Source organism: Exophiala spinifera (genome assembly GCF_000836115.1).
Source record: "Exophiala spinifera strain CBS 89968 unplaced genomic scaffold supercont1.4, whole genome shotgun sequence".
NCBI lineage: Eukaryota > Fungi > Ascomycota > Eurotiomycetes > Chaetothyriales > Herpotrichiellaceae > Exophiala > Exophiala spinifera.
Window position 1 is genome coordinate 1,733,173 of NW_015622516.1, and position 27,454 is coordinate 1,760,626.

At 51.5% G+C, this 27,454-nt stretch overlaps 11 protein-coding genes across 11 annotated transcripts; 5 read left to right on the forward strand and 6 right to left on the reverse strand.

The window, feature by feature from the left end:
- Positions 1–217: 217 nt before the first annotated feature.
- PV08_05812 (uncharacterized protein) lies at positions 218–1,639 on the reverse strand (the record flags this gene model as incomplete). The annotated part of the gene is made up of 3 exons (XM_016380151.1): positions 218–1,077; positions 1,170–1,257; positions 1,340–1,639. 3 exons carry the CDS (start codon positions 1,637–1,639, stop codon positions 218–220), a joined length of 1,248 nt encoding a protein of 415 aa, XP_016235978.1.
- A 917-nt stretch (positions 1,640–2,556) lies between these two features.
- On the reverse strand, positions 2,557–5,871 carry PV08_05813 (uncharacterized protein; the record flags this gene model as incomplete). The annotated part of the gene is made up of 1 exon (XM_016380152.1): positions 2,557–5,871. The coding sequence occupies one exon, from the start codon at positions 5,869–5,871 to the stop codon at positions 2,557–2,559; it is 3,315 nt and encodes a 1,104-aa protein (XP_016235979.1).
- Positions 5,872–6,582: 711 nt separating this feature from the next.
- PV08_05814 (uncharacterized protein) lies at positions 6,583–7,290 on the forward strand (the record flags this gene model as incomplete). The annotated part of the gene is made up of 1 exon (XM_016380153.1): positions 6,583–7,290. The coding sequence occupies one exon, from the start codon at positions 6,583–6,585 to the stop codon at positions 7,288–7,290; it is 708 nt and encodes a 235-aa protein (XP_016235980.1).
- A 389-nt stretch (positions 7,291–7,679) lies between these two features.
- On the forward strand, positions 7,680–11,415 carry PV08_05815 (uncharacterized protein; the record flags this gene model as incomplete). The annotated part of the gene is made up of 2 exons (XM_016380154.1): positions 7,680–11,270; positions 11,365–11,415. The coding sequence occupies 2 exons, from the start codon at positions 7,680–7,682 to the stop codon at positions 11,413–11,415; spliced, it is 3,642 nt and encodes a 1,213-aa protein (XP_016235981.1).
- A 263-nt stretch (positions 11,416–11,678) lies between these two features.
- On the reverse strand, positions 11,679–12,482 carry PV08_05816 (uncharacterized protein; the record flags this gene model as incomplete). Its single annotated transcript, XM_016380155.1, has 1 exon — positions 11,679–12,482. The coding sequence occupies one exon, from the start codon at positions 12,480–12,482 to the stop codon at positions 11,679–11,681; it is 804 nt and encodes a 267-aa protein (XP_016235982.1).
- A 1,096-nt stretch (positions 12,483–13,578) lies between these two features.
- PV08_05817 (uncharacterized protein) lies at positions 13,579–15,880 on the reverse strand (the record flags this gene model as incomplete). The annotated part of the gene is made up of 10 exons (XM_016380156.1): positions 13,579–14,080; positions 14,142–14,211; positions 14,274–14,528; positions 14,698–14,762; positions 14,821–14,945; positions 15,002–15,082; positions 15,126–15,279; positions 15,350–15,531; positions 15,597–15,694; positions 15,754–15,880. 10 exons carry the CDS (start codon positions 15,878–15,880, stop codon positions 13,579–13,581), a joined length of 1,659 nt encoding a protein of 552 aa, XP_016235983.1.
- A 1,085-nt stretch (positions 15,881–16,965) lies between these two features.
- PV08_05818 (uncharacterized protein) lies at positions 16,966–17,823 on the forward strand (the record flags this gene model as incomplete). The annotated part of the gene is made up of 1 exon (XM_016380157.1): positions 16,966–17,823. The coding sequence occupies one exon, from the start codon at positions 16,966–16,968 to the stop codon at positions 17,821–17,823; it is 858 nt and encodes a 285-aa protein (XP_016235984.1).
- Positions 17,824–18,490: 667 nt separating this feature from the next.
- On the forward strand, positions 18,491–20,752 carry PV08_05819 (uncharacterized protein; the record flags this gene model as incomplete). The annotated part of the gene is made up of 1 exon (XM_016380158.1): positions 18,491–20,752. One exon carries the CDS (start codon positions 18,491–18,493, stop codon positions 20,750–20,752), a length of 2,262 nt encoding a protein of 753 aa, XP_016235985.1.
- Positions 20,753–20,867: 115 nt separating this feature from the next.
- Positions 20,868–22,595, reverse strand: PV08_05820 (uncharacterized protein; the record flags this gene model as incomplete). Its single annotated transcript, XM_016380159.1, has 4 exons — positions 20,868–21,245; positions 21,296–22,406; positions 22,431–22,456; positions 22,536–22,595. The coding sequence occupies 4 exons, from the start codon at positions 22,593–22,595 to the stop codon at positions 20,868–20,870; spliced, it is 1,575 nt and encodes a 524-aa protein (XP_016235986.1).
- Positions 22,596–23,286: 691 nt separating this feature from the next.
- On the reverse strand, positions 23,287–24,765 carry PV08_05821 (uncharacterized protein; the record flags this gene model as incomplete). Its single annotated transcript, XM_016380160.1, has 3 exons — positions 23,287–23,440; positions 23,538–24,166; positions 24,265–24,765. The coding sequence occupies 3 exons, from the start codon at positions 24,763–24,765 to the stop codon at positions 23,287–23,289; spliced, it is 1,284 nt and encodes a 427-aa protein (XP_016235987.1).
- Positions 24,766–25,513: 748 nt separating this feature from the next.
- Positions 25,514–27,384, forward strand: PV08_05822 (uncharacterized protein; the record flags this gene model as incomplete). The annotated part of the gene is made up of 7 exons (XM_016380161.1): positions 25,514–25,546; positions 25,611–25,938; positions 25,999–26,244; positions 26,300–26,554; positions 26,616–26,759; positions 26,816–27,171; positions 27,223–27,384. 7 exons carry the CDS (start codon positions 25,514–25,516, stop codon positions 27,382–27,384), a joined length of 1,524 nt encoding a protein of 507 aa, XP_016235988.1.
- Between the last annotated feature and the right edge of the window lie 70 nt (positions 27,385–27,454).

Consider the following 27,454-nt stretch of genomic DNA (forward strand, 5'->3'; position numbering starts at 1 on the left):
ATGTCAGGAGACCGCCTATCACGAGGCCGGTCACATGACCCGGGACAGATCATCCCAAAGCTCCCAGAATTGTCGGAACGGGACGGATTTATGTACTACCAGACCTCCTTTTCAGTACACAGGATCCCACAATCGGTCTGACCAGCTTCTTTCTCCCAGACAGCAAGCGAGTCTGCTTGATTTGTTTGGCCTCAACTTGCCCTACCACTGCTTAGTGCTATGATGCAAGGCTTGCGTTGATGGTTGCCTCCAGCGATCCCCAGAGGCCCAGCACCTTGGGATCTGCAAATGGGAGAATCTGCGTTGCAATCATGCCTCCCACGCCTCGGGTGCGATCAGCCCACCAGTACAAATTGGGCAAGCCTGCCCACCACCCGGTGCCTTCGCTGTGGACGACGCCGTCTCTCAGGTGCAAGAAAAACGTCAGACCCCATCCTTGAGGAATGTCGCGCGGTTCAGGGTACAGCTCGGGCAGAGCGTTGGAATACACGGGTTTCGGCGGGACGATCGGCTGTCTTCCAAAGTTCGGGAACTCGGGGATCTGGTTGGTGAACATGATCTGGACGGTTTCCTTCTGGAGCAGTCTCATCCCCGTCGGCGCGTGCACACCGTCGTTCAACAGGACGCTAATGATCTGCGCGTATTCTTTGGGCCGGGCGAAGCAGCCGGCGCCGCCCTGTTGGAAGATAGCGTCTTTCTGGGCCTGGGTTTCGGCAACCAGCGGAGCCCGGTTGAGGTGACCGTCGGTTGCGAGTCTGAGCTCGCCAGTGTGCAGATCGCGAGAGTGCATGTATGCGAGCTGCGACTTCATCTTCGCCGTCGGGAACATGTTGATGTTATGTAGGCCCAGGGGTTGGAAAATGTGTTTCTGGAAATAGTCGTTCAGCGCCAGGCCCGAAGCCCGCTCCACGCAGATGCCGGCCCAGTCGATGTTGATGCCATATTCCCACGCTTCTCCAGGATGGTTGACGAGCGGCTGTGACAGGTAGTCGTACTTGAGCCCAGAAAACTCGTTGACGCCGGTAGCTCCATAGAAGTCGTTCAGTCTCGAATCGAAGAACGAGTAGCCGAAACCAGCTGCCAGCGTCAAGATTGTCAGTGGGAGACACATTCATCAGATTAAAGGGTGTCTTTGCAACAGCCTGGGCAAGGGGAAATCTTTAGCTGACCTGTATGATTGAGGAGCATGCGAAGCGTTATTCCGCGTCTTTTCGGGACCAGCTTTTTGCCCTCGATGACTTTGACGTCTTTCAACTCCTACGAACATCACACGTGGGACTGTCAGCGGCAAAGACGGCTGCGGTCGAATCCACGCATGACGGATTGAGTCCTGACTCACCGGGCACAATTTTTCAACGAGGTCAACGTCGTCAAGGGAGAGTTTCCCTTGTTCGACAAGCTGCATACAAGCAATGCCGGTGATCATTTTGGTGCAGCTGGCGATCCAGAACGTGTGGTCCACAGTCATCGGTGCTCCGGTGCCGACCCCAGCGACCCCAGCTGCATGTTCGAAGATGGACTCGCCCTGTTTGTTGACGACGGCGAAAACAACTCCGGGGAGATTCCGAGATGGGTCACCGGTAGCATCTTCCATCTGTGACTTCACCGAAGCCGCACCGGACGTCGTTATCTGAGCCATATCTCGAGGGAAGTAGTACGCGAAGATGAATGTTCAGCCGCGAGGTGTGAACGTTACACCTGTGACTTGACAAAACGAAAGAGTTCAGTCCCAGTGGTCTGCCCTGCTTCAAACGGCGCATTCCCTCTTCAATCTCTTGTATTCTACCTAGCTGTGTTACCTTTCTTGCCCTCCATACCGGCTGAAGTACGGCTCCGCGTCGGAGGGGTTTGACCGACATCCGCCCTCCGGAGTAATGGAATAAAAAGCATGCTTCCTGGAGGAGACAGTGTCGGTGCACATGACTCGGGGGGGGCTGAGAGGGGGTGTCTTTGTCTTGTTTGGGTCGATGCACAGAACACATTGCATTGATGCTTTGTGAGTGTTCCACCGGAACTTGCTGGGTCAAGATTGCTACTAACAGCGGCTCCGCAACCTAACTATACAATATTGTATTGTAGCCGGCTTGCGGAGCCGTGAGAATATTAGAGTCGAGCATTGCATTTGCGGGGGTCGTTGCCTCCGCTTTCTGCGCAGATGGGGGGGGTGGGCAGGCGGAGGCACTAACTACTTTAGGAATCGTTCAACAACATCCCGACTGCCTTGATGCGAATTCTTGGGACTGGAAGAGCATGGCAAGAGTTTTTGAGCTATTCCGCGGCTATGTGTAGAGCAGTGAGTATGGACAGAACCTATCTGGACCTGTGTCGATAAGAGGGAAACTCTTCGAGGCGAAACTGCAGACTGCAAGACCGGAGTCTATCAGAAGACGTGATAGTCACCCAGCGCCAGGAATGCAGGCTTTATGGCGTGCCCGTGCCAGTTTGGAGGACTACATAGCCATATCTGCCTCTAGCCTCGAGAAAGTGCATCTTGCAAACGTTGCTCCTCGCAGAGATTCGCAAGCCTCGACTGAAGCCTCAACACAACCTGGTGCTTCAGTGGAAGCCCGGCTGGGCCTTGTCTTTCCTCTGGCTCCCTGATGCCCTATACCCAATGACACGAATGCCTGTTCTCATAACCAGACTAGAGGATATGACGCTCAGAGAACTCAACGCCATGGCCAGACTCGCCCAGACAGGGTTCAGCTTCGGGTGTCCAGGCGCCGGATAAATCACTCCTGCCGCGATCGGAACTAAGGCAGCGTTGTACACCAGTGCCCAGGCAAAGTTAAACTTGACTCTCCGGAAAACAGCGCGGGAGAGTGTGATAAGAGTCAACAGGGAGTGCAGGTTTGAGGACACTAGCACGAATTTGGCACTTGATATGGCGACATCTGAGCCAGAGCCGATGGCAATTCCGGCGTCCGCGGCAGTGAGTGCGGGAGAATCGTTGATACCGTCTCCAACCATAGCAACCATTGCTCTTCCTGGTTTCCCGTTACGTCTAGGGGCGGAGTCTTGTAGCCAGCGGATTCGTTCGGCTTTTTCCGAAGGGAGAACGCCAGCAATTATATTGGTGGCAGGGATACCTAGTTGATGCCCAACTGCTGTTGCAGTTGTGGGGTTGTCGCCAGAGATCATCCAGATACTTAACCCTTGCTCACGCAGAGCAGAAAGGACGAAAGCAGCTTCAGGGCGGAGAGAATCAGTGGTCGCAAATTGTGCAACAAGTTTGAAAGTGGTTCCGTCGCCGCCTGAGAGGGATAGTGGACGTAATGCCAGAAGAGCGACACTTTTACCGGCAGATTTCCATATAGAAACAACGTTGGACTGCTCGGTGGTTATCGGAGTGCCGAGGGAGGAGATGAAAGCTTCACTGCCGATGGCAGCTTCGTACTGAGTATCGTTGGCGGGCGTATGGATAGTAAATGTGCCTTTGAGACCGCGACCAGGCAGTTCTTCAATCGAAGAGTCGGCGATGGTCGTGCGATTTTGTTCTTTACAGAGCGTAGCAATTGCTTTTGCTATGGGGTGGCTTGAAGACTCCTCCAGCGCTTGCGTGATTGCCCAGATGTCCCTCATATTCTCCTCACTAGAAGCTATGATATCGTGGTTTGTCACAGTCGGATTTCCGCCCTCAGTAAGCGTGCCGGTTTTGTCAAAGACGACCACGTCCAGATCAGAGGCTTCTTGAAACGCTTCTCCTCCTCCTTTGACCAATATTCCATGTTGTGCGGCTAGTCCAGAACCCACGAATGAAGCTGTTGGGGCAGCAAGGGCAATGCCGCAGGGGCACGCGCCGACAAAGACTGCAATGGCAAACTGTAATGCCCAGAATGCCCATCCACCTGTGTCGACATCAAGCCAGCTCTCCGGGAGCACCCCACCCTGACCTAGTCCAAACCAGACAGTAAACGTTGATACAGCGATGAGGGTAATGACTGGAACGAAGTACCCCGTCAATATATCAGCCACCCTCTCCACTGGAGCTCTTTTTGCCTGCCCTTCACGGACGACTTTGACGATTTGGTCGAGCATGGATGCACCCGAGACTCCCGTGACTCGGATATTTATCGGTTTACCGGTGTTGACTGTTCCGGTAAAGACTTGATCGCCAGCGTTCTTGGTGATAGGCCGAGACTCTCCTGTCAAAGAGCTTTCGTCGAACGTGGAACTGCCTAGGATGATTGTGCCATCGGCTGGTGGGGATGCGCCATGAAGTACTCGGACAACATCTCCGATTTCAAGAATATCGACATTGACACTCTCTTCCGATTCCGAATTGGAGCTCACGAGTAAAGCTTCGGTTGGCCGGAGCTTTCCGAGCATTGTGACAGCATCACCGGCTTTAGATTTACTGTAGGCTTCTAAGTAGCGTCCAGCGAGAATGAACATCGTCAAGAACACAACCGTGTCGAAGTATGTTGATGGTCGCCTGTTGCGTTGCCCAGTTTGTTGCGCGTCTAAGGCAAGTACAGCGATCGAAGGGAAGTACGCCACCGACGTTCCCGCGGACATGAGCAGATTCATGCTTCCGAAACGGTAAAATCTGCGAAGAACTGGGACTTGACTATTCCGGCTCCATAACGCTCGGATTTCCTTGATTGCCCTAACGTGAAAGACGTCGGCAGCGAGGAACATCACAGGCGTTGCAAGGAAGAAAAGCGCCCACTCGGCGCGAGTGTCGGCGCCAGTCCACATGTTTTGTTGGAAGAATATCCGTACACGGTTGGTTGAGGGAACTAGACTCATCCAGATGACACTGATGAGGAAGGTTGGAATTGCGACGATGAAGCTGAGGAGAAGCCGCAGGAGTAGACGACGCCGTTCGTGGAGCTGCATAACTCGCGAGCGCTCTTCAATCGTTGGAGGATGGTATATAGTGGCTCTGAGTTGGTCGCTGACTCCATGTATGATACCTAGGATACTTCTGATAGTAATGATGCCAGGTTGGGGACGATATGTAATCACGATGATAGGGTCGTCGTACGATGGTGGTTTGTCGATGGCAAGTCGTCCCTGGAACGGTGATGAAAAAGCTTCGACAACCCGTCGTGGGCATTGATCGCAGAACATTCCTGCGATTCTGATCATGATTGTCCTTTCCACCACCTGGCTTGCTTGCTGAGGTTGTCCAACTTCAACGACGCTCTCGACGTCGCAGTCATATCCTCTATCTTCGATTCTCTCGACAATCTGATCTATGTTATCCTTCGGGCCGGTAAAGGTGACAGTTGCACTATTAGTAAGTAAATTGACGCTAACATCCGTCAAGAACTCCAGTCCTTGAACCCCTTCATTAATGGAGAGAATGCATGCCGCACAAGTCATCCCAGTGATACTGAGAGTGGCTGTAAAACTTTGCGCCTCAGGTATCGCCACGATTACATCCTGCGACGTGTCCAATTTTTCGTTCGATCTTTGACAAAGAACACAGTGGTCTAAATGCTTCTCATTAAATTGGTAGCCGGCATCGTCTCTGAATTCATAATGTGCTGCCGTCTGGTACCGTGGCAGAGTTGATGTTTGTTCGCTCAGCATATGAGCAGCCTGGTCCAACCATTCTTGATTGGTCTGGACCAAATCTTGCTCGTAAATAACATGGCCGGATTCGTCGACGGTCTGCACACTCTGCACTTCGAATGCTGCATCCGATAAAGCTCGAGCGATGTCGTTTGCAGAGTGGTCGGGAAAGTGGACTATCGTCACTTCGTGTGATATGTAGTTAGCACTAATCGTCAGTGGCGCAGGCTGTAATGTGCTGAGGACATCCTGGATGTAGGAAAGGCAGGATGCACAGTGAACATTGTTTATCAGAACAGTCGTCGTGACATGGCCACCTTGCGGCGGGGGAAACGAATGGAGTTTCATTCGTCTGGAGCAATTTCATCAATGGCTTGATCGCTGTTCGAACCGATTTCTAGGCAACTAAGTTGTTGTTTTCTACATGGTGAACAATAGAGCGAACAGTTATCTCAAGCACAATGAATCAGCGATAATGGCAGGGTGAGAATTTAGCGTCAAGATCCGGAGATACTTCTCTCCGATTACTACACTGGCCTATATGCCCTTCCGTACATGTAGCGGCCTCCAATATCCTGTACTTCCATTTAGGCAACTGATCCTCTTCACGCTGCTACCACCACATTGATTCTTGATAGTTTCTTGCGCGTTTCACTGCCTGATGGTACTCTATGCTTGAGCTGTTTGATTTAAAGCGCTCCTTTGGGGCCTTTTATTTTATGTCATAGCAATGAGAAGACCTCTCCTTCGTTCAGCTCGTTGGCAATGACTTCGAAGCAGAGACGTCACTCCAGCCGTGTCTCTCAGGGGAAGCAATACTGTCAGCTCTTAGCCCTACCCGCCGAGATTCGAGAGCTCATCTTGGACTCATACTTGCAACCGTCACAATGGTCCGCATAAATCGGGCGTCGAGAAGCCTGGAATGAGATCGAACATCGGAAGGGTGCGGTCAAGCCATGCCCTCCGATACTACTGGCTTGTCGACAACTCTATCGCGAATGTATCCTTCTTCTCCAGGCCAATCATCGTACTTCTTTCGTCCTTCATTTGCGCGAAGGTATGCACAGCCTGCCATTGTCTCTGTCATACCGCAAGTTCATCCACCGACTCAACGTCGCCATACTCGCGAAAAGAAGTCGCAGCTCCAGGCTGGAAGTCTACAATCCCATGTTACTGGGACGATTGACCTCGCAAATGCAAACAACCTTTCCAAACCTTCATGGTATAACTTTGACGCTGTGTATCTTGGGCCCAAAGAACCCCCCCGAGTATTATAACTGTCGTACTTGTGTCTTACCTGATCTGGCTCTGAATTCATTCTGGAACGCCAAGATCAGTGGCATCAACCTTCAGATGGGGGCTCATTACACTGTGAAAATCTGCGAGTTGACTCGAGAAGCTCTAGAACATGAATTTGGGTGGATGTATGAGCTGCCAGCTTTGAGATGGATCGACATCTATTGCCAAACGGCACTTTCGCATGCTTCATACAACACATGGGTCGCCGGCCCAGGTGAATTGACTGCCCGAAGCCAGCGAGTCCAGCGCGATTCAACGAGAATCAGACAGCAACTGCGAATGGAAAGGGCTGCTCTCGGAGCTCTCGTCGAGGCATTACCTGTCCTTCTCCCAAATCTATCCATAAATATCTATCGGAAATCGACATGGCGAACTAGCGTTGTCTCCTATGAGCCTCTGGACCTCAATACGCCAGAGGAAACGATCATCCCACGGCTTATGCGTGATAGAACGATTGGGGCTGAATAGATAGCAAATAGCATTGAGATCCTTGATGGCGGCACTCCTCACTTTGAAAATGTCAAACATCCTCTATCGGTGTGAGGCCAGCTTGAGACCTCGAATTCAACTCATCAGACAAGGAGCGCAGCCTTGTGTACTTTGTAGCGCAGCCTTACAAGAGCAGTGGCGCTATCCCCTTTGAAGATATGCTTATCGATAAGGGACGAAATAATTTTCTGAGGCAACCGGCGCTCTGGTTGTATCTCCAAATTTTCTGATTGACTGCGCTTCTCGCTCGCTTGTCACTTTCTCGCTCGGGGTGGTGTCGAGCTCTTCTTTTGTAACACCGCGTGAGGACTGACTGTCCATCGCGCAAACTCTCCCACTGCTACCGAACCTCAGAATCTGGGGCAGCGATGTCGTCCACCGCCACAGTTACGCAGACTCGGCCGAAGTGGTCAGTAGAATACGACACTGTCAAAAGGCACAAGCTGTTTCGAAATACACCAAAAGATCAGAGTGCATTCCCAGCCCTCCAAGCTGCAGTGAAACCACACGTCGAATCCTTCAACGCGATATGGGGCGAAAAGTTGATCGATGAAGCACTGAAAGATATCGGAATACACACTGTTGTTGATGGCGATTTACGGAACCCCAATCGATCGGTTCCCAGGAACAAACTAGATTTGAGAGTCACCGAGGTCATTCTAGAAAAGGCTGTCCTACCGCCCTCTAACAAATTCAGTATCCAAGATCGAAACATATACCCTGCCGAGTGTCGGGAACGACATGCTACTTACCGAGGCAAGCTAAGGGCACGGTTACAATACAGAATAAATAATGGTGACTGGAAAGAGTCGATACGAGATGTTGGACAAATGCCCATTATGCTCCGTTCGAATAAATGTCATCTTGAAAAGTTCTCTCCGGCAGAAATGGTTCGCTACAAGGAAGAGTCGGAAGAGATGGGAGGCTACTTCATTGTGAATGGCAACGAGAAGCTCATACGAATGCTCATAGCATCAAAGAGGAACTATCCGATGGCTATCGAACGAAATGCCTTCACCAACAGAGGCCCCACGTTTTCAAAATACGGTGTCCAGATACGCTCCGTCCGACCTGATCAAACTTCTCAAACCAACGTCCTTCACTACCTCACAGATGGCAATGTCACTTTCCGGTTTTCCTGGAGGAAAAATGAATACCTTGTACCGGTAGTGATGATTCTGAAGGCTCTCGTCGAGACCAATGATCGAGAAATCGCGGAGGGTATCATTGGCGTGTCGGCGAACAAATCTGCAGATTCATTCGTTACTGACAGAACCGAATTACTCCTGCGGACATACAAAGCCTATAACCTCAAGACGAGAGCACAGACGCTAGCCTATCTGGGAGAGAAATTCCGACCAGTCCTAGGGAATCCTGTCACAATGTCGGATGAAAAGGTAGGAGAAGACTTCTTGAGAAAAGTCGTGCTGCCGCATCTCGGCAACGTGGACGTCACTCCTGCTCAGAACAACGACAAATTTCAATTGATACTATTTATGATCCGCAAGTTATATGCCATCGCGGCTGGCGATTGTTCACTAGACAATCCTGATGCAGTATCGAACCAAGAAATCCTGCTTGGAGGCTTTTTGTACGGCATGATCTTGAAAGAGGGTATCCATGATTGGGTCACGTCTATCGGACTCGCTGCTCGTGAGTGGTTACGAAACAAGAACGATGCCAAATTCACAGACCCTGGCTTCGAAGCAGATTTCCTTCCCCTGATCGTCCGAAGGACCAACGAGAATATTGGAGGAAAGCTGGAATACTTCCTGTCTACGGGAAATCTCGTGAGTCAAACGGGTTTGGATCTATCACAAACGTCTGGTTTCACCATCGTCGCCGAAAAGATCAACTTCTATCGATTCATCAGTCATTTTAGGTGTATACATCGAGGCACGTTCTTCGCACAATTGAAAACAACCACCGTACGGAAGCTTTTGCCAGAAAGCTGGGGTTTCTTATGTCCTGTGCATACCCCAGATGGCTCGCCCTGTGGCTTGCTTAATCACCTCGCCCATCAGTGTATGGTCCAGATCAAGAAAATCGACACTTCTGGCATTGAAAAGGCGGTTGTGCAACTCGGTCTCTCACCAGTGCCAGACGTGGAAGTTAAGGATAGCTTGTCAATCCAACTCGATGGACGAATCCTCGGATACTGCCCTGCGCAACGAGCCCGAGAGATCTCACAGCTTCTGCGTCACTGGAAAGTCAATGGCCAACACAATATTCCGAATGAGCTCGAAATTGGACTTGTTCCTACCTCAAACGGTGGCTTGTATCCTGGACTGTACCTCTTCACCGATCCTTCTCGCATGTTACGGCCTGTCAAATATATTCCCGCAGACAAGCTCGATTATGTTGGACCCTTCGAGCAGCAATACATGAACATTGCTTGTGTTGATGCTGACATTATTCCCAACTTGACCACCCATATCGAATACAAGCCTACGAACATCCTGTCCATTCTCGCCAACATGACACCGTTCTCCGACTTTAATCAGTCACCCAGAAACATGTATCAATGCCAGATGAGCAAGCAAGCCATGGGCACTCCTTCCTCGAACTTGATGTGCCGGACAGATAACAAGGCCTACCTTCTCCAGACGGGTCAAACACCCGTGGTCAGACCACCTTTGTACAACGAATATGGTCTTGACAACTTCCCAAATGGAATGAATGCCGTTGTCGCCGTCATTTCGTACACAGGCTACGACATGGACGACGCCATGATTATCAACAAATCCGCGCACGAACGCGGGTTCGGGGATGGTGTTATTTACAAGACAAAGGTGTATCACCTAGACGAGAAGGCTCGGACCCTCCGATCGAAGACAGAAATCAAGTCACTGTTTGGCTTCGCTGAAGCCGACCCAAACATCCCCGAGCAGGCCGTCCGTGGGCTTGATGAAGATGGTCTGCCGGCCATCGGTACCAAAGTCTGCGAAGGCGATATCGTTCTGGCATACCACAGTGTCATGTTCGACCCGTCTCAAGGGAAGCTCAAGAACTTGGACGGAAAGACCAACTATTTCAAGTACAAAGATGCGGAGGAGGCATACATCGATCAGATCCGACTTATTGGGTCCGAAAGTGGCGACCAGCCATGTCAAGCGATAAGCATCAAATACCGCATCCCTCGAAGGCCGATCATTGGAGACAAGTTTTCGTCGCGACACGGTCAGAAAGGTGTGTGCTCGATGCTTTGGCCCAGCGAGGACATGCCGTTCAGTGAGTCGGGTATCCAGCCCGATGTCATTATCAACCCACACGCCTTCCCTTCTCGAATGACAATCGGTATGTTTGTCGAGTCACTCGCCGGAAAGTCCGGGGCCCTCCACGGGCTGGCGCAGGACTGTACGCCGTTCTCCTTCGACGAGGACAACACGGCTGGCAACTTCTTCGGTGAACAGCTCCGTGAGGCGGGGTACAATTTCTACGGCAACGAACCGATGTACAGTGGCATCACCGGCAAGGAATTCGCAGCCGACATCTACATGGGCGTCGTCTACTACCAGCGCTTGCGGCACATGGTAAGCGACAAGTTCCAGGTCCGTACGACGGGTCCCGTCAACGCGCTCCACGGCCAGCCGATAAAGGGCAGGAGCAAAGGTGGCGGTATCCGTGTAGGTGAAATGGAGAGAGATTCTCTGATTGCACACGGTTGCGCGTATCTGCTGCAGGATCGTCTGATGGACTGCAGTGACAAGAGCCGTGCTTGGGTCTGTCGGTCCTGCGGCAGTTTCTTGAGTACCATGATGGTGCCGAATCAGTTCACCGTCGGCAAGAGAGGTGGTCGCGTCGAACCCAGTGGTGTCGTGAGGTGCCGGGCTTGTGCTCGACCTGCTACGTTCAAGGATAGCAAGATGACCATCTGGGAAGACGGGGCGGGGAGGAAATACGTCGGCGGCGACAATACTACTGTTGTCAATGTTCCTGGAGTGTTGCGCTATTTGGATGTAAGTTGACCTCGTGGGTTTTGGGCCCTTTTCGTTTTGTTCTCATACGACTTTGATTTTCGATTTTTCGAGACTAACCATTGTCGGTACACAGGTCGAGTTGGCAGCCATGGGCGTCCGAACTTCATTCGAGATTGAGAATTGAAGATTGATCATGTCAGCATCGAGCATCTAGCGTTGGGCATGGTTGTACGCGGACACGGTACTCACGAACGCATTGCATAGGACTGGATTGGATTGGAATGACATGTGGACTGTACGGTTTCTGTTTCTATATGAATAATGAAACAAGGAGACGAATAGATAAATGTTCAGACCCTCAAAAGCCTCGACCATTCTCACTTGGTGTTTTGTCTCGTGTTATTTCGTTTCGTCCATTCGATTCGTTTGGCTTTTCTTGGTGGTGATTTACATGGTCACTAACTCATCCTTTACCGTCCCCCTGTCATCCACCTCGTCAGCGTTTATCATGCCCAGTTTCAAAGCGAAATCACTCCGGCCCATTTCGCGAGTCAGTTCTCTCGCCATGGCCAGTCTCCGCGAGTACCGTTTGACACTATTTGGGCCAGCAGACACTTTAACTTGGCGTCCGTTCATGATCAGGGGGTTCCCGGTACCACCAGTGTTACTGTTGTTGTTGTTGTTGTCGTTGTAAAGCGCCAGGGTGACGTGGGACAGTACAGCATAAGTGACGATGAGCATCTTGTCCGCATCGGGGGCGTTGGCGAGAACGATCGACGCAACGTACACGAGCAGTCGCGACGTCCACTCGACGATATCCAGTACCATCCGGGTCGAGAAGCTGAAGGAGGAGGTTACACCGTATTTCGATGACGGCGTGGACAGCCAGCTTCCGGACGTGACGGCCTTGAGATCGTCGACGAGCCCTCGCATCCGGATCCAGCGATCTTCCGACAGGAGAATGAGCAGGTCGCCTCGCACGCCGGGCTCGGATTCGCCGTGCCATGATGATGATGATGGCGATGTTTTGGCTCGCAGCGCGAAGACCGACAAGAGCCGTGAGAGAAGGAGAACAGACAGCGTCAAAGCGAAGTACGTGTCCAGGTCCAGAGCTGCGTTGGCGAGGAGGAGGCGGCACAGCACTAGTAGCATGGACGGGACATAGAGCCAGATTGTGTGTTGAGTAAGACTATTGCTGGTTGTTGTTTTTTTTGTCGCACGGCGTTTGGTAGTCGAAGACGAAACCTCCATCGTCACAAGGTGGCCGGTCCGTCCCATGCGCTGGAGGTACATTACCGTAGCCTGATTCTCGACACGGAACACATACTGCACGTTGCGCGTGTGTGTCGCTGAGGTCAGATTCTTTCCTTGGTACAGTCTTAAATTTATCGGTGTAAATGGGTCAGGCTGTGATGGGAGAGTAAGGTAGACAGCCACATTTCTTGAAATTGCGTGATACTTGGATGGCCATGCTTTTTTCTGAAGCCCAGCACAGTGCCACCGCGAACACAGGTACATGTGCGAGAACAGAGTAGCCTCGCGCGTTTATGAGATGTAGAACGAACAATGGAACAAAAAGGGGAGGGGGGCCAAAGGAAAGAAGGCAGTCAGAACGATACGTACCCCCGTCGTCATAGCCGCGCACGCTGGATACTCCCCATCATTCAGCCTCGTGGGGACCAACGGTGTTTGAGTGCCGAGACAGAATAACAGACAATCTCGCCACCTCGGTCGACCACGTTGAGCGGAGTAGATGTGGATAGGTGGGAGGATAGAAGGGTTGGCGAGGAGAAGAAGGGGGAGGAGTGTGAGATTCATCATCATCGGACTCCCGTCGTTTTCTGGAGCTGGATATTTGACCTTCAGACAATGTTGTGCAGTATAGGTCTGAGTTTGATTGTCTTTGTGTAATCGTCTTATCTGAGTGATATAGTCAATCAGGCACAATAGTGATGGTATACACGATATTGGACAAGGCTGTGAGGTTTCACTGCACAGACCGTTAGATATTCGGTGCGGGCGCGTACAGAAAACAAACGCCGAGCCTACTCGGCCGAAGCTATGAAGGATCAAAGTACAGTATCTCGGAAATATACCAACTAAGAAATAGCAGACAAGTACCTCTATGACACGAATATCTCCAATTTCCACTCTTCGCATCAGTAATTACATAGGAAATGGGAACAAGAAATGCACAAGCTGTCTTGTCATTGACGAAGGTCTAAACCAGTACGTATCAATCAGTCCATTCAATCAAGACCGCTTCAGAGAGGGATGCCGAACCCACAGTCGTGTGAGTAACACCTCTAGACGCATGCCCATATCGCCACACGTTTCAGTTTGTCCTCTACGGATCTCCATATTCTCTACATCTTGGATCTAGCCTAGGATGGGACCCATCGACTTCCTCCGTATCGTAAAACTTTTCAAACCACTGAATGATTTGGTGCTCGCTCTCCGTCAACTTGGGCTTCGCTAGCGCAGCCTGTCCTCCGCAGAGCACACTCTCGAGCTGAATTTCGAGTTTCTTTCCCTTCGCATTATAGGGAATTTCAGGGGCTGCAAACACAAACGACGGCACATGTCTCCGGCTGAAGTCCTTCGCAATCTGGCTCCGAATGGATGTCTCGAGGTCAGAGCGCAAACGTAGTGACCCTGAGACACTAGCACCCGGGGTAACTTTGACGAACAAAACGACACGCTCTGCAGGGTCTGAGTACTTGGAATCCACGCGCTGTTGCCCAACGACGATTGAATCAGCAATATCGGAAGTAATCAGGGGTTTCGAGAGTGTACCGTAGATGTCGGCACTACCGAAGCGAACACCAGATGGATTTAGAACGCCGTCACTACACGTGATCAGCATGAGCTTCGGGTCATGCTCCTGAGAGTCGACAAGGGCTCAGGTACCTTCTTCCCAGAACATAGATCCCTTTAGTCTCGGGGTCAACATGAATGAAATCGCCATGTACCCATACGTCTAGTATTGAATAGGCTACTCAGTGCAATACTTGTCCTCCCTGATCGAGCCTGTTAACTTACGTGGGATTTTCGCAAAGAACGCATCAAAGTACCGCTTCCTCTGTGGGTCATTCCAGAACATGGCGGGCATATTTGGGAATGGGTTCCGACAGACCAGTTCGCCGCCCTGTCCGTCGGGAAGCGGAGATCCATCAGTCGCGGTGACAATATATCCATTCCCAGAGCCTTGACAGCTAATTGACCAGGATATGAAGGTAGCGATCGGGTCCCGTGTAGGAAAGAACCGCACAGTTCTGGGCCACCTGACATAGAAATCTGACAGACCGGTCCAAACGCCTCAGCCATCCACCGAGCAACGGAGGGCGTCAAGACCGCGCCAGTGGAAAGGACAGAGTGCAGATGATGAGCGTATTTTTCTAGCACCCTTTTTTCAGCAGGTCCGAGGCATCAAGAGCAGGTATTCCAAAGCTAGGATTGAACTTACTGGGCACTACGTTGAGTTTCTGGATTTCTGAAAAGTACCGCGGGCCGGCACCAAAGGATGTTATCCTGTAGAGAATTAGCATCGCTCAAAGAGCATTCGTTTGTTATCTCTAATTACACTCACCTATGTTTGAAGAGTAATCTTAAACAGTCGTCTGCCGTTGGGTAGAAAGGACTACCATCGTAGAGAACGATAGTTGCACCCGCGAATAGCGCACCGATGGAGATATTCCACAAAGTCCACCCTATCTAGTTGACACTTAGTCTGTACCACTTCGAGACCGTTGTCCAATTGAAGGTCTTACGTTGGTATAGTGAAAGTGCAAGTCGCCTGGACCGAGGCTGTTATGCATTAGAAACTCCTTCAAGCCATTTAACACAAGTCCCTGATTTGGGTCAGTAAGGGTTTCCGTTTGCATCAAAGAGGACTTGATGGATACGAATTCCATGCGAGTGAACAATTCCTTTAGGAGTACCGGTTGTTCCTGAGGAAAACATAACGACAAGGGGTGCATTGAACGGCATCTGCTCGAACCGAAGCTTTCTACCCTCTCCACGAGCAATGAAGGTGTCCCATGATGTACTTTGCATAGTGATCCGTCAGCCAGCGTTCCGATCCAATACTTCCATACATTCCTTCACATCGGTCTTACCAATTTGACGAGAATCCAGTATTTGAACCCAGTATTATCGCTTCGCAAGGTCCTCCCTGTTGCAGTCGACCGACTGCTGTATTTAATTTGCTGGAAATGTTATGGCATTTTCCGTTGTAAGAATACGTCGGCTCTGCAAGCAAAAAGCGTGACTTCAGCTGCTGAAGCCGGTCATCTAGCCCCTGAGCTACAAGTGAGTTACCAGATGCGTACTACGCACTGAATGCCTATAAGCCATGCCACGTACCTTGCTTCCCATATCTGTGGCAAAGGAAGAGAATATCGCTCCAATTGAAGCCGTAGCCAAGAAGATGGAGAGGGTTCGGACACAATTTGATCCCACGACTACGCTGAGTTGAGTATTTGAGCTTTCAGTGGATAGTAAGGTGGGGGAGTATGCGTACGTGCAACAACGTCTCCTTTTATAAGACCTGATGATCGAAAAGCGCCCGCATATTTTTCCACAAGTTGGTGAAGATCATTCCAGGAGTATTTCTGCGATCGGTCCATGTTACTCTCGTCCATGTCCATGACAGCGAGACCAGTCCTGTGCCGAGATAACATGTTCTCCGCAAAATTCAACCTAGTACTACCAAAGAAGACTGGGAACTGATCAATGGGAACGTCACAATCTATTGCCTGGGCCCCAGTGAGCTCAGAACTGCGAGATACACTATACCCACTAGCAGACTGACCTTGTCGGGACAAACAGATGATATGACATGAGAATACTCCCAAAAGGTCATCTAGAAGTCATTCAGCCGTCGCACCGAAAAAGTGTGCAGTTCTTCATAAGTGGCGGTAGCGATTTGGAAGTCAGAGGAACAATTTCGACCCAGGCCGTGCTGAAAGTTCTCGGTAGACGATGCTATTACTTGCCAATTTGTAGACCAAACTTCCAGTTGATAAGTCCCCGAAAATCATCCAGGTGAGTTCGAAGCCCTGCCCGAGGGACATAAGTAGGTGAAGGCCCCATGATAGTTAGAGAGGTCTAGGTAGCAGGGAAAATAAATCCAACAGTCGTAGTTTTCAGGAGACATTGGCCCAGCAAGTTGCAACAAGCAGATTGTAGGTCAGGCAGTAGCAATTCTGGTGGTTTTGTGAGTTTTGAGATTGTATCCGCTACGGTTCTGACACAGACCTCCGCAAGGACCTCGAAGTATCCAGTCCCAACGGGGCTTGACAGGGGATGGAGGCACCAGACCTCGATACTCCGAGCTGGCCTTGGGAGCTGGTTCCGGTGCGTTAGAAGTGATTGGTTACTGAAGTGGCCCAGAGGGCTTGTCACGTGGGCAAGGTTCCCTGAGGATCTGCCGAGACAGAGAGAAGAGATAGACGACAGACGATAGACGATAGACGATAGACGACGGGGCGCGGAATATCGTTAGCCAGCTAGATTCCCGCTCGGCTAGTTCTGTACTCTTCGGATGATGAATGGTGTTTCTATAACCGAGACCTCAATCGGATGACAGCGACCGACAGAATCGCAAAGATGGAATTCCTCGGGTCAAAGCCCATTGACTGGAGGGCAGACAATATGGCTGCTTATCAGCTACCTTGTATATCCAGTCGCCTCACGAGACTCGGCTTTCGCAGGCGCACCTACTCAGCCCATCATGCTGTGTGATCAACTCCCCATTTATCCCGATCTCCGTGGTAAGGTCGCCCTGATCACAGGAATAGGACAGGTTGGCCCATTATGTGCGATCGATACCGCTACTTGGGGTAACGGTGCAGCAATATCTCTCGTTCTGGCACGGAATGGCGTGAAGGTGTTTGGCTGCGACATCAACCTTAAAGCTGGAAGTCAGACCAAGCTCCGAATTCTCAACGAGGTACCCGATGCTATCGTCGATGTGATGACGGCGGACGTCACATGTTCGTCGGCGGTGAAGAGTCTTGTCCAAGCATGCGTACAGAGGCACGGTCGAATCGATATTCTCATCAACAACGTGGGCCGTAATGAACCTGGTGGACCGGTTGAAATATCGGAAGAAACATGGGATGATCAAGTCAATATCAACTTGAAGAGCGTCTATCTGACATGCCACTATGCTCTGCCCATCATGGAGTCTCAAGGGGTCGGGTCGGTGGTGAATGTCAGCAGTATTGCTGGTCTGAGATATCTCGGCAAGGCAGAGGTTGCGTACTCAGCGGCAAAGGCTGCCGTCACACAGTTCACCAAGCACACGGCCATGCTATATGCCCAACGTGGTGTGCGGTTAAACACGGTCCTACCAGGACTGATGTTCACACCTCTGGTGCATCACATTGCCAGCAAATTCTCCAACGGCAACAGCGTAGAAAGCTTTGTGGCTACGAGGCACGGGCAGGTGCCAATGGGTCGGATGGGAGATTCTTTGGACGTGGCGAATGCTGTCGTCTTTCTCTCGAGCAACATAGTCGCAGGATTCATAACAGGTCAAGAAGTCGTTGTTGACGGAGGAATGACTTCTAGTACTGGTCGAATATGACAGCTCAACACACATGGCACTGAGCCGGGGCGAACTGCCGCAAATCTCCTCGCACTTCCATACAAGAGTCATGGACGGGATTCCAAGGGAGCAAGAAAGACCACCCTTGGGCCGAAGGAGACCTCAAGACCCATACCACAGTGGTCGGCCTCTCTTGCTTTCACAATGGTTGCAAGTTCCTCCAGAAATCAGTCATCTGAGAATAGATTTCGGGAGCTCATCAATCTGGGGCCCCTCACCACAACAATCTTCTGCTCTATGCCATGTTCGTAGTAGTCAGTCTCACCCCCGCAAGGTAGTGTGCTGTTGCCCCAATAGCACATCGGTAAGATCAAGCTACTCAATCATCGGTCGTCAGAAACGTAATATTTTGTGCCAAGTTAGGGCTCTCGACTGCTAAAGTAATTGTAAACGCCTGTGTGCTCGTAGGCCGTGAGTCTTGGAACCCACTGGGCCCTGCAAGGGCCAGTGAGGCAACGATGGGTGGAGCCCGTAGCTTCTTATCAGTAGCTGACTGACTCTCGGTCCTTTTGGCCCCTTATCAATGTGTTTGGGTCATTCGACTTATCATCAGTTTCGTGTCCTTCTTGTTTTATCTACAATATCGCTCAAATAATGCACATCTACCACGACAGCCATTCCGTTGCGGTCGGACGAGCATGAGATCATGTTTGATACTAGGGCAGGCCAGCCTTCCCGGACTTTGGCCCAAAACCCTCGCCAGGAGACCAGTAATGCCATTCGATCAGTGGGTCAGAGACGGTCAGGACCTCGATCCCGAGCTGGTTGTGTCACTTGCAAGCAACGACGAGTTCGATGTGACGAATGCCACCCGGTTTGTGGCCACTGCTCCCGACTGCAGCTAAGGTGTCACTATCAGCCTTATGCAAAGAGATCCAGAGCATCAGGGCCTGGCTTGAGGGGTGACCGCATTTCCAATACTGCAACCCATGACATCGACCCTTTGGCAGGTCAGAATACACTGCCAGCTATATCGGCTGGTGGTGTGAATGCGAACTGGTTTACACCACCTCACCCCCCAAAAGTGGGCTATGGATCGATCTCCACGCACTCGCCCGTTGTCGAACCCTGGTCTTATGTGACAAACTTCAACGATCTCGACCTGGCCGAGGATGCCTCTGCTTCATGGGCCTCCGAATTTCTGTGTCTTTTCCCGGAAGGTCCAAACATGCCTATGTCAACTCCATCTGCAAATGAAAATGGAGGTGTAACATCCACTTCGGCGGCCGTACCTGTGCAGGATAACGAGACCAACTCAGGGGAAGAGGTACCACCGACCACTGAACATCTGAAGCATCCTAGGGCATCAAGCTTACAAGACTCCCCTCTGGTCCCGCTTCCAGAAAATGGACGGGCATCAACCACGAGCGCCTCGCCTCTGCAACATAGCCTATTTTGGTCGAACGAAGATGCAGAACGCTGTTCTGAGTCAGGCATCCCGTCGACCCACCTCTCAAGACATTTCCTAAGAATTGTTCAACCTCCAGCAGCCATCCTAATTGGCGGTGCAAAGCGCTGGCGACGGCTGCAGGAATACCTTTGCAAAGTCAGCGAACAGAACCGTGCGGTGCAGAACGCCCTCTTTTGCGTGGTCGGACTGTTGTCAATCGATGAAACAGTCAAAGAACGAGGAAATGCACGAGAAGAATGGATGGGACGGATCCGTGATCGCCATCAGCAGGCTTGTGATAATGTCAGGACCACGTTGGCCGGACCCTTGGAACCGGAGTCAAAGGCCACCGAACATTTGTTGGCAGCAATATTTCTGCTTGCTTGGTTCGAGGTGATTCGTGATATGGAGGATAGGAACTGCCTCTTCCCACGCGATCTGGCTCATTCGGTCATCTCGAGCAGGATGATGTGGAGCAGGGTGTCGCAGGAGTTGCTCGCCTGGATGAACACGCTGGATAACAAAGCCGCACACCTTGGCGGCGACCACCTGCTATCCCAGCAGACGATTGATGTCATCAGTCACCACCAGACCCAGATTACATCTTCCGACGCCTTGGACGATGGAGTGAGCCCTGTTCGTGGTCCATCAGCTGGGTCGGATGGGACACCTACCGATTCGAGTATCGGAAGCCCCTTCGATATCGAGTGCTCGCGGACTCAGCGGCTAGAAATGAACAGTGTCATTACCCAAAAAAGCCAAATAAAGCAAGCAATCCTGAACACCATCCTCCAACCGGCCCTGCAATGGTACCTGACCTCACAATCTTACTGTCGGCGGATCAGCGCGTACGACATGTACCACCGCCGCCGAGCCAATACGGACGACGAGTACGAGATCATCACGGCATGCAAACAGCTCGAGTCAGAGCTGTGCGAACTCTGGAACTTCAGGCCCAGCGTGATCTCCTTGACGGCTGAGCAGCTTATGCAGGTGGTCCCTGCCGACCTTGCCACACGGCTCGAGGAGATTTTCAGCGTTTACCTCGGGAGTTTCTGGACGCTGTTCGTCTACTTGCACCGCGTGAGTTGGTGGAGCCTGCCCCATGGACTGCCACATTCAGACCTCGTCTCTCGCGCATTGGCCGAGATGTGGCGTACCCTGCAGCGAGCCTATGGAGAGGTCATCGAGGGCACGACCAAGAAGATTGTCCACCCTTCTCTGCTGTGGCCTCTATTTCTGTTTGGATGCGAGTGTGTCGACCTGGATCAGCGCAAATGGGCTGTTCAACAGCTGGAAGGTCTTGGGGAAGCGAAGCCTGTCCTCGAGGCCAGGGAGCTCGAAGACGACGTCGACACGCTTCTCCCATTCCGCATGAGTTCGGGCGCTACAAAGAACGCCAAGAGGGCTGCTATACTACTGACCAAGTTGACCGAGGAGCAAGACCGGAAAAAGTGCAAAGTCGACGCACGCGAGCTGTCGATACGACTTTTTGGGTGCCACTTTTCCCTTGTGTAGCCACGAGACTAGGGCAGGCCAAAAATCTGCGGCTGACGAAGCTTCTCTATCCAAAGCCTTCATTTTTGAAGCCATCAATTGTCCAAGTTCCTTTGAAGCGCATTTTGGTGTATTATTATCTTTTATGCTGTCCGTAGGACATGTTGACCATGATGGTCTTGGTTTCGGTAAAGGCCCGCAAAGCCGCCATGCCACATTCTCGACCGATTCCAGATTCTTTAGTCCCGCCAAATGGGGCTTGAACACACAGCATGCTGACACAGTTGATGCCAACCATACCTGAATCCAGCTCTGAAGACACTCTCAGGGCTCTGGTGATGTTCTCAGTGAAGACGCCAGCCATCAAGCCATACCTGGTTGAGTTTGCAATACGGACGACCTCATCCTCATCCTTGAAGCGGTTGACGATCGCCACCGGACCAAAAATCTCCTCATTGTGGATTTCGGAGCCGGTGTCCACGTCGACAAACACAGTAGGCTCGATGAAGTAACCCTGATGAAGTGAGTAATGGTCATCAGCCAACAAATCGTGCGTATACGTACATCCTTGCCCAGCTTCTTGCCACCCACCACGAGTTTACCTGTATCGCTCTGACCCCGTTCGATAAATTCTGCAACTCTCTCAAAATGGGCCGCGTCCACAAGGGGTCCAATCTCCATGATCGGGTCATCAGGGCTCCCAACAACCTTTGCCTTTTCAGCCATTACCCGAAGGTACTCCTGGGTAAATTCCTCGTAGACTGCTTCGTGAACATATACCCGAGAAGCGGCGAAACAAACCTGCCCGGTGTTTGCCACGATGGCACTCGAACACCACTGCACGGCGTTCGCTATGTCTGCATCGTCGAAGACAATAGCTGGCGACTTGCCGCCGAGTTCCAGCGTGACTCTCTTCAGGTTGCTTTTCGCCGCCATTTCCATGATTTTCTTGCCGGTGTTGACGGAACCAGTGAAGCTGATTTTGCTGACTCTCATGTGCGACGCAAGTAGAGCGCCTGTCGATCCGTCGCCGGAGAGGACCTGGAAGACACCTGGGGGGAACCCGGCGTCGCGGACCAACTCGCCGAGGGCAAGGGCCGCGAAAGGAGTCTTTTCAGAAGGCTTCAGGATGAAACAGTTCCCGGTCGCCAGGGCCGCTGCAGCCTTCATCCCGATGGTCGCGCAGGGCGAGTTCCAAGGACAGATGCCAGCCGTCACTCCAAGCGGTTCGTTCCTGACGATCTTGAGAATCCCGTCCTCCTGCGGGAAGGACTCGCCAGCGAACTTGTCGGTCCAGCCGGCAAAGTAGTCGAAGCAGTCGGCGCCGAGGGTGATTTCGAACTCGCCAAATGACCGATACGGCGACCCCAAGGTGAGGCGGCTGAGTTCGGCCAGCCGCTGCGAGTTCTTCCGCATCAACTCGGCCAATCTGAGCAGCATACGCTGGCGCTCGCGCGGCAAGACCTTCTTCCAGAGCGGAAAGGCCGCTTCGACTGCAACGATAGCCGCCTCGACATCTGCTTCGTTGGCGATAGGCACCTTCTGGGACACCACAGAACCAGACGTGGGATCAATCAGGGTAAGTCTACAGGAGGCGCCCCGCCGTATCAGCGTTCTTTTAGTTCCGAGTTCAGAGATCGTGCACACACGAAGACGAAGATAGTGAAAATGATAGCTGCTGACTTTTGGATGCACTTACCGCTCTGCGCTCTTGGAGGCAACAAACTATAATGCTCGCTCAGGGGTTAAAAAATGTGGGAATCTCAAGCTTGTCCGTTTCCAGGGCCTGGCTAGTGTAACACACCTCATTGTTGATGAACAGCAGCTCTGGGAGAGGGAGGGAGTCTGCAGTAAAGTAAAGCATTTCGCCTTCGTAAAGAAGAAGCGACTCGTGAAGGTACAGCTAGCCGCGGTTTCAGAGGAGAGGATCTCCAGAATTCGGGGGTTTCTTGAACCAGATCTTCTTACTTCAACCAGGCGCTTGTAGACTCCAACAAAATCACAACATGAAGAATGATCACTTTCCAGAACAAGCATCATTCCGAGTGCCAAGGGCATGAGATAACAGTATCAAGGGTATCGCAGTTGAGGCGGGCCCGAACACGACACACGATAGACGATGGCGACAGCAACGGCGATGGCCACGGACGGGAGATCCATCGGATTAGAACTACCGAATTGCATCTATCCGAATCCCTCCTTTGCAGAAAGTTGCCTGGGAGGGCGATTACTGGTCCGATGCAGTTGTAAATTATCGATAATAAAGTTAATGCTATTGTGACGAAATACGAGTGCGCAAAGGTGGAGAGCATCATATAGCATTTCTCGAAAGATAACGACCAGCGCACCTTATACGCAGATTGAAGTACTCGAGTCTGATAATGACACGGCAGCAAAGAGTAGAACTTTGATCCAACTAACTTAATCACCTGTTAAGTTAAAGAAAACACCTCCTGGTGAAGTTCAATTTCTGCTACAAAACATAAGACCGGCTTACATCGTCACTCGGCGTGGACCTTTTGCGTTAAGCCACACATGAGGTTTTCTTTTTCCATTCAGAGAAAATTGGCCCATGGATCGTAGTCCTTGGCGGCCAATAGTCTTTCGAACTGGCGTCGTCGAATACCAATATTGCCTCCATCAAACAGAGCGTAGCATGTAGCATCGTTGAGAAGGCGTGGAAACACCGTATCACATGCGTAGGATGTCCTGTCAAGAAACGGAAGCGAGTCAGTAAACCACTACAGAACGCCCACAAGGAGAGAGCAGCTTGAAATGGGAAAACTAGGCGGGTGACTCTACTCACATTCCCACAACTCTCATGCAATCCCAAACGCAAGTCGGGGCCACGTCGCTAGGGTAGATTTTTGCCTCCAAGCATGTCTCGAAGCGTTGACTAGGAGTGCCGGGGCCGTTCTCCAAAGCGTCAACGGCCTTCCACACAATCATGCGGGACGTGTCGATCTTGATTTTGGCGTCGATCAACAGGTCGGCAGGGCTTTGTCGCTGGATGATCGGCACCGTTCCGCCGCGGTCGTCGCGCTTGGCGAAGTCCAGTGCCCTTTCAAACGCCTGTCGCATGGTGCCGATGGCCATTGCCCCGACCAGCGCGGCAGTAACCCCAAAAGCCTGTTCGATGACCGGAGTCGCCGCGCCGGGAGCAAACAGTACCGCGTCCGCGGGGACCTTGAAGTTTGTGTATCTGGTGTGTGGGCCTGTCGCACCAGTATGGCCACTGAGATCTGGCTCAGACAGGACTTTGAAGGCTTCAGGAGAGTTCTGGGCGACAATGTCTCGAGTAATGGCCAAAATCATAACATTGTCCGCCGGCGTGGCGTCGGGTTTCTCTGGGCCGCCGTCTTCAGATAATCGAACGCACAAGCAGGCCAGATCTGCTCCCTTGCCGTCCCAGCCGGCAAGATTCGTCGTCCACCTCTATGTTGCGATTTATTCATTAGAGAAGGGCTCACAAAGGAGTATGTCGAGAAGGGAAAAAAAAGAACAAGGAGGGGAGGGAGAAGGGGGGGGCATACCTTTTCTCCATTAACAACATAAAAGTCACCCTCTTTTTGAGCAGTAACTCCCAGACCCTTCCCTCCCTTCTCCAGGAAATTTGCAGTTCCTCCGGGCTCGGAATGCGCAAGGCTGGCGAGGGGAGTACCTTCAGCCTTGAGGAATGGCTTCAGGTACTTTTCCTTCTGCTCAGGGGTCCCGGCCAAGATCAGCGGCAACAAGCCAAGAGAGGTACCGATTGCATGAACCATGATGCTGGAGTCGATGCCGTGCAGTTCCTCGAGAACGATAGCGCAGTCCAAGAACGTCTGAGACCTGCCGCCCACCGCGGCAGGGATCAGCAGTTGGAGCACGCCGGCTTTGATGGCCTTTTCGTAAAAAGGCTTGGTGGCATGGAATCTTGAGAGCTGGTCCGGATGTTTCGAATAGACTTCGTATGCCGGAGCCAGAACATCCTTGCCGATTGCACGAACCTCTTGAATAAGAGCCTTTTGGCGGTCGTCGATCGTGAAGGACACCATGGCTAAATGCTCTGGGTTCTGATTAAAGTCAGCTTTCGCGATGTTTTTGGTTCGTTGCTTGGGGAAGTGTGGTGATGAGATGAAGGGCAGAACGGCGGACTTACAATTTATGTGCGGTTAACACTGTATCCCGCTTAGCCGTTGAGCCGTTCCTTGGTGTATTATGTAAAGTTTATCTTGTAGGTGATCAGCAATTGCTGTGTCCCGGTAGGTGTCTATTAGATGCTTATCGGATGGAGCACCAGTAGACTTCGGAATGGAGCCGGCGAGGTGTGGATCAAGGACGATGTTATCGAGTATGGAGAGCGGCGACCGGACCGCTGGGCCCGTTCTTCCGCCACGACCAGTTCAGGACAACATGTTGAATTGTCATGTGATCCAAGATAGCGAACTCCAGACCACATGTCTCATGAATCAAGTAATGTCGATCGATAAGCGGTAGGCCTTGGTGCCAAGCTATGTGTCTGGGGCTCCATGTCCTGATCCTGTCTATGTATCAATTGCCGGCCGTCGTTTGTCGTCTATCGTCTATCGTCCAGATAAGGATGGATCCCAGCTCTAATGGTTTTCCTTGCCCCTTTTGGAACCTCATCAACACCAATACGAGCTTTTGGTTGTGTATAATTCTGAGCAGGAAACCCCATATCGACAAGATGGTTGAGAGGCTCAACGCGCTGCCTTGGGGCTTCTTTGAGGATATCGATCTCGAACCCAACTCTGTGGACAATCTAACCGGTGCTATCTCATCATGGCTTTATCTTCTTCTGTGACCCGTATACTCGTAAGTATTCTGAAGGACTCTACGGCGCGAGTAACAGCTCAGCGTGAATTAATAACTGGAATAGATTGTGCTCTTTGTAGCACTGGGCAGCATGACATATGGATACTGTTCAAGTATCATTTCAATCACACTCAGTCAGCCATCTTTCATCTCCTATTTTGAAATGGATACTCGTTCCAATGCAAGTGACTTGACGGGCACCATCAACGGGGTGTTCCAGGCCGGTGGCTTCATCGGAACGTTGAGTTGCCTGGGTACTGCAGACTGGCTAGGCCGCCGCAAGGCGTTGCTTGCAGCAGCGGCTTTGACGGTTCTGGGAGGAGCCCTGCAGGCTGGCAGCGTCAACATCGGCATGTATATTGTGATGCGCGCCATCACCGGCGTGGGAATTGGTAAGGGGGTGCCTCGGGTTTCGCTAGAAGTTCCACGTCCGAGCAGGCTGACCAAAACAGGCGCCCTGGTGACTCTGGTTCCTCTTTATCAGAGCGAGATAGCACCACCGAAGATCCGAGGTCTTTTGGTTGGGATGCACGGGACAATGATCGGGACAGGCTATGCTCTCGCCGTCTACATTGGTTTCGGGTTCTACTTTGTCAATGCCTCCGGCGCGCAGTGGCGCATCCCCCTAGCCATTCAATGCCTACCCCCTTTGCTACTTGCATGCGGCATTATGATGCTTCCGGAGACACCCCGATGGCGTGGGTAGCCTCGTCCATGATAGAACGAAGTTCTTTATAGCTGACAGCGTGATAGTCATCATGAAAGATCGCGTTGGCGAGGCATTCGATGCCTTTCGGGCCACACGGTCGGAAAGCTCGGACAGCCTAATCGCAGACGAAGTAGGGCTACGAGCAGACTTTGACCATCTCCATCGCCAGACACTGCACGAGCTTCAGCACGTGGTTCCTTTCAAGCAATTCCTGTTCCAAAAATCGCTGAGAAAGAGATGCTTTATCGGCTTCATGACTATGTTTGGAGCGCAGTGTACAGCTACAATCGTCATCAACAGTAAGTCGTGGACCGGGCTACTGTTAAGCCGACAGCAGCTGATGACACTGATACTTGATAGACTATGGCCCTTCTTTATACAGTAGCCTCGGTTTCAGCACGGTGGCAACGTTCGGTATACAGTCTGGGTGGATTTCAACAGCCCCCTTTGGCAATTTCATCAACGCCATAATCGTCGATCGTGTTGGTCGTGTCAGATTGCTTCGTAAGTCGCCGCCTCCCCAAGTTGTCGTGCCTTCACCATATACTCATGCTTGTTAGTGATTGGATTCACGGGCTGCCTGTTGGCGCTGATGGGTGAATGTATCACAGTCTCATTCTTTCAAAGCTCTGGCAGTCGTGGTGCCGCTTCTGGGGCTGTATTTTTCCTGTTCGCCCACATCACCGTCTTCGTATTATGTGTTGACGCCACCACCTACATCTATGCTTCAGAGATATTTCCGACGCCACTTCGAGCAAAGGGCCTGGCGATATCTTGCTCCGGACTATTCTTTGCCACAATCATCTTCACGACAGCAGCTCCGACGGCGTTCGCAAACATCGGCTGGAAATACTACTTGGTTTTCGTGGTGTTGACGACCATCACCATCAGTATTGTGTACTTCATGTTCCCTGAGGTATGGTTACTTTCATAAGTGTTTATCGTACCTTACTAACCCGGGCTGCAGACACGTCAGCTGTCACTTGAAGATGTCCAAGGTCTCTTCGGCGATTCTGTTGACGAGGTGGACTTCATTGAAGGGGCTAATGCAGAAAACCAAAGGGTTGAAAAATCGACAAAACACCCAGAGGAGTCTGTTACGTCTGAGGCAACTATCACAAAGGGTTAGTAGCTTTGTCAGTCCCGGAGAGTTGGCAGGGCTCGTTCGGGGAGTATTCTGTGATTCGTGTCCATCTTTG